Source organism: Mastomys coucha, unplaced genomic scaffold (assembly GCF_008632895.1).
Source record: "Mastomys coucha isolate ucsf_1 unplaced genomic scaffold, UCSF_Mcou_1 pScaffold5, whole genome shotgun sequence".
NCBI lineage: Eukaryota > Metazoa > Chordata > Mammalia > Rodentia > Muridae > Mastomys > Mastomys coucha.
The window spans coordinates 60,951,693-60,957,069 of record NW_022196911.1 but is presented as its reverse complement, the minus strand read 5'-3'; the positions used below and the strand labels follow the sequence as shown (position 1 = coordinate 60,957,069).

The 5,377-nt window shown below is 35.8% G+C and overlaps 1 protein-coding gene across 5 annotated transcripts in view; it reads left to right on the top strand.

Annotated features, from left to right (window-relative positions):
* The window catches only part of Map2k4 (mitogen-activated protein kinase kinase 4), a 103,910-nt gene that overhangs the window by 68,135 nt on the left and 30,398 nt on the right, over window positions 1-5,377 (top strand). For all 5 annotated transcript variants that reach the window (XM_031354558.1, XM_031354559.1, XM_031354562.1 and 2 more), the window contains one exon: window positions 1,843-1,962. In XM_031354558.1, the coding sequence (XP_031210418.1) occupies window positions 1,843-1,962 (120 nt within the window). The remainder of the gene's footprint in view (window positions 1-1,842; window positions 1,963-5,377) is intronic.

Below are 5,377 nucleotides of genomic sequence, written 5' to 3'. Positions count from 1 at the left end.
AAAAAAAAAAAAAAAAACAAAACAAAAAAAAAAATTTGAGTAGTAAGAGTTCATAAACTACTATATAGAAATCTTTCTGAACCAAAGGGTAGTTTTTAGATTTTTCTTCTTCTTTTATTTATCAATTCTTTGTTTTAAATTCAGATATGTGGTAATAAGAAAATTCTTTAAAAAAATCATGTTGACTATTTTTTACAACCATCCAACCAATTTGTATTATTAAAATAGAAATAAATGTTAATTCAAATAACTACTGATTATTAGTTGTTAATTAAAATTATCTTTGCCATATTTTGAACAAATACAAACCACTTGTCTGCTTAATTAGACTTTTAACAAATATCCTTTTGGAGCAAGATAATAATGTTGATTTAGAAGCAGAGTCATTCATATCAAACTATGGAAATATGAACACAAAAGTGAAAGAAAGAAAAGGTTCTCATTTCTTAGGGGACTAGTTGTTTTTTCTGTCTCCCATTATTACTTTTATTTCTGTGATATTCAGTGTAACATTTTAAATTAAAGTCAAGACATTTCATTTGATATGAAACACTGTAGATAGCAAGGTATGTGTTTTAAGTAAATACATTTTTAAAATATCATATTTGGAGAATATGGGGTTGATGCCTGGTGTAGTGTCAAAACAAAACTGAGAGAACCCACTTCTGTTCTTTAACTGCTTGTTCTCGTGTCACATGGAATACTCTTTTGTATCTCTGCCTCTGGTTTCTCTTCTGTAAAATGGGCTCAAGAATTTAATTGACTGCCTTCACTCCTTGCAAGAGCATTGAGGACAGATACCTCGAAGTCTTGGAGGACAAAATGCTACCTTGTGTATTTTTTGATACTAACTTACCTTGTAAGTATGTGCTTTGTGTTGTGTACAGTGACACAGTGTGACATTGTGAACTTTTTTTTATGAGAATAAAAGTACTTTGCATGCTTTAATGTTAAACTATATTTCCATTATTAATGTATTATATTTTCTGAACTTGATTCTGTTCTATCTTACTAGTGCAGTGGGGAATGTTCATTTGAAATCTGTGTATTTTATAGTGTTCTGGTTGGGAGGTGGAGTATAGATGTTTTCTGACAGAAATGTGCAGAGTTGTACAGTTTGGTTAGGACCCTGCCCTGTAGATCTGTACTATACAGAGGACTGTCTTTTCAGCTTAGGAGTAGACAAAAGGAGTCCTCTCTCCATTTTAGGATTTCCCCCAGGTTACACTGACCTGCATGCAGAACCATGAACAGAAAGTGAGGAAAACTTCCTGTTTTCAACATAGAGGGAGTTCAGTGAAGGAAGAACAGTCAGGATTTGAAAGGCTTGGATTCTTATCTGTATGCTCTCCATCCCAGTCCTCACTTTTCCTGTCCTATACTGTTTTCCATCTCCATCTAGTGAATGAAGATGGTAGATAGTCAGGAAGGCTGTTGTTGCATTGGATGTTAGAGCCTATACGATTCTGAGATGATGGTTAAAAATATATTTATGTGAAGCAGCCTACAATTATTCATTCGAAAACTTCTATACTCTGATTTTTTTTTGTATTTGCATGTGGGCATAGTTCTCAGAGCCTCAGAGCTTTATTGTGTAAGCCTCACCACCACCAGTGAATGTATGACCCAGAGTCCTGTGCCCTTAAAAGAATCAATCCCTCAGTGCTTTGTTGTTAAATGTTCTGTGATTAAACTTACAACTATAAAGTATAAGGAAACATGAGAATTTTCCAGCCTGGTTAGTATTGTGAGGTTTGGTAATTTTCAGTACTGTGGTAAAGGTTTTACTCCAGTTTCTAAAACTATTCTGTTTACATGACATCTGTTATTATTCTTTTCCAGAGAATTCGGTCAACTGTGGATGAAAAAGAACAAAAACAACTTCTCATGGATTTGGATGTAGTAATGCGGAGTAGTGACTGCCCATACATTGTTCAGTTCTATGGTGCACTCTTCAGAGAGGTATGGGGAAACCACTTGGGTTTTAGAGATAAATGCATAGCTAATTTGGGTGAGTAGGAAGGCAGGATTAGTTCTACTCTTCAGCACAGTGCTGCACTTTAATAAGGAAGTTGCCTTTTGCTACAGTACAGAACTATCCTCGTTAACCTGTAGGTTCTTTCCACTTAGGATTGTTTTGGAATTCCACTGAAGTTTAGACTTAAAGCTTCTTATATTAAAGGATAATTAACATCTATCTATCTATATGTAAATATTTCTGTGTCTTTCTGGTTGCTACTTCTGACTGCCATTGGTTTTTTCCTTCATGTTTTCTATTAAGGATGTGACACATCTGTGTGTCAATATTTCAATGCAGATTTTTAAGAATTATTTTGTTTAATTTTTTTTTTTTTGGTTAGTAATGAAATGTGTGTTATGGTGACATCTTTAGTTTTAAAAAAATACATTTTAACTAAAGTAGACTTTGTCACTTTCCGCCTTGCCTTTCCTCCCACTAGCCTCCCTTATACGTATATTTCATTACAGTTTGTTCTTTTTTTTTGCCCCACCCACCTGTACTTCCTTCATTCCCTTCCTCCTCCTGGCCAATCACCTTCCATTTTCTAAAGGGCCCCCTTTCTGCTCTCCTGTCAGTGTTTCATTACATTGCCCTGTTCACTTCACCCTTTCCTTCAGACTTCTTCCTCTCCTCTCAGTTCCTTTTCTGCTTCTAGTGTAGTGTGTGTGTGTGTGTGTCTTTCTGTCTGTCCATCTATCTTCTGTGTGTGGCAAAAAAATATGCAGCCTTTGTCTTTCTGAATCTGGCTCATTTTGCTTCATATGACTATCCAGTTTCATCTACTTTTTTCTTTTCTTTTTTTTTTTTCCGTTTTTCGAGACAGTGTTTCTCTGTGTAGCCTTGGCTATCCTGGAACTCACTCTGTAGACCAGGCTGGCCTCAGAAATCCACCTGCCTCTGCCTCCCAAGTGCTGGGATTAAAGGCGTGCGCCACCACTGCTCGGCTTCATCCACTTTCTTGCATAGGCTGTAATTTCATTCTTTACAAAAGAAATCCATTTGTGTTTGTACCATTAGTTTTAAAAATCTATTCATCTGTTAGGAGACGTCAAAGCTGGTTCTGTACCTTGACTGTGAGTAGTGCAACAAAGATATAAATGTGTTAGCAGCTCTGATAGGCTGACGTAGATCTTCAGGTGTATACCTAAGAGTGGGGATGGCTGGAGCATATGATGCTTCTTCTGCTTCTGTGTTTGAGGGGCCTCCACACTGCTGCCAACAGTTTATAAAGGTTACTCTCTTTCAGCATCGCCATCAATCAGCATTTGTTTTCTTGATGACAGCCATTTTGACAAGGTGAGATACAACTTCAGAGCAGTTTGAATTTGTATTTCCTTGATGGCTACACGTTTTGAAAACCCTTTTCAAATGTATCCTGGCCATTTATATTTCTTCCTTTGAGAACTGTCTATTTATTAGCTTACTTATTAATTGGCTAATTGGTTTTTATTTTGTTGTTAGAGTTTAATTTTTTTTAAATTCTTTATAGATTCTAGATAGTAATCCCTTGTCTGTTATATCACCAACAAAGACTTTCCCCCACTCTAGAGGTGAACTCTTTGTTCTCTTCTTAGATTGCTTTGGCATGTAGAACCCTTTTAATTTCATGTAATCCCATTTGTCAGTTCTTAGAATTGCTTACATGCTGCTGGGGTCCTTGTTTAAAAAGACTTCGCCTGTACCTATGCTTGGAATATTCTGAATATTCTGCTTGTCTTCCTTTAGTAGCTACGGGTCTGAGATTAAGGTCCTTGCTCTGTTTTGTATTGTTTGTTTTGTTGTTGTTGTTGTTGTTGTTGTTGTTCAGAATGGAAGATGTGGAAGAAGAAAAGTTTTTTCTTTTACATTGAATATCCATTTCATTGGCACTGTTTGTTGAAGAGGCTTCTTTTGTAATTACATCTTTAACACATTTGTGTAAGATTTGATGACTGTAGCTTTCTGGGTTTATTTTCGGATCCCGTCTTATAGACCATTAGTGTCTATGCAGTATCACTTTTGTTATTGGGACTCTGTGGTAATTTTATGTCAGGTCTTAGGATGCCTCTAGCATTGTTCTGCCTAGCATTCCTTATTATTCATCTGTTAGCTTTTTGTTTGTTTTGCTTTCTTTACTAGTTTTATGTGGAATTCCACTGAAAGTTTTAGATGGAGACTGTCTTTGTTAGGGTTACTATTGTAATGATACAACACCATGACCAAAAGCAATTTGGGAAGGAATGGGTTCATTTCATTCAGTTTCATACAACAGTTCATCATCAAAAGCAGTGAGGGCAGGAACTCAAGCAGGGCAGGAACCTGGAGGCAGGAGCTGATAGAGGGAGGCCATGGGGACGAGGGTGGGAGGGCTTGCTTCCTATGGTGCTGCTAAGCCTGCTCTTTTATAGAACCCAGGATCACTAGCATGGGGTGACCCCACCCATAATGGTCTGGGCTTTCCTCCATAAATCATTTATTAAGAAAAGGCCCTACAGGCTTCCAGTAGTATAGAGGCATCTTTTCTTTCTTTCTTTTTTAAAAGATAAATTTTTATTCCAAGAAATATGCAGCCATGAATACTCTTGCAGATGTGTGGTAGGAAGTCAAATGAACATGAAAATTTCCCAAAGAAACTTAAGTATCCAATGGGCACAGAAATAAATGCCTACTTTTTTTTTCCCTAGGGAGGATTTACTTAGGCTTAAAATACTTTATATAAAAATTACTTTCTATTATGATTTATTTGATGTGCTAGTGACTTCTTGCATAAAACTGAGAATACAATCTACTCATTATAATAAATATTGATGTATTTTCCCAATTGCGAAGGTAAACCACCACTTATACCATTATATATACCTCCTGTTCCATTTCGGTTTCAATAAAAGCATCATTTGAATATGCTTGACTTTTTTTTCACTGTCTGACCATCATTTCAAACAATTGTAATCAGACTTGTTATTTACAAATAAGTTTTGATTAATAATATGTTATTTCAGATTATAGGTAGGGAAACTTGGACTAGCAAGGATAAGAAACTGAGGTACCATCATCTATCTGGATGTGTATGTGTTAATACTCTATTTTGCTTCACTCAAATATCTTTTGATTTAGGTCAAATCAATGGTCCTTAACCCATAAGTGAGAGCAAGACTTTAGAAACGTTTGTGAAAATAACGCTCATCAGATGGGGCTAGTTCTACTGTGTTAGGAATCACAAGTGGCAGCTGTTATATGGTGCTGCTTGGATGGAGAATAAGCAGGATCTGCCCTCTATAAAGGTTTTTTTTTCTTATAACTTTTATTGCACTATGATGAGAAAAGATACATGATTTCAATTTGTCTGAATTTGTTAATATTTAAAAACATATTTTAAGT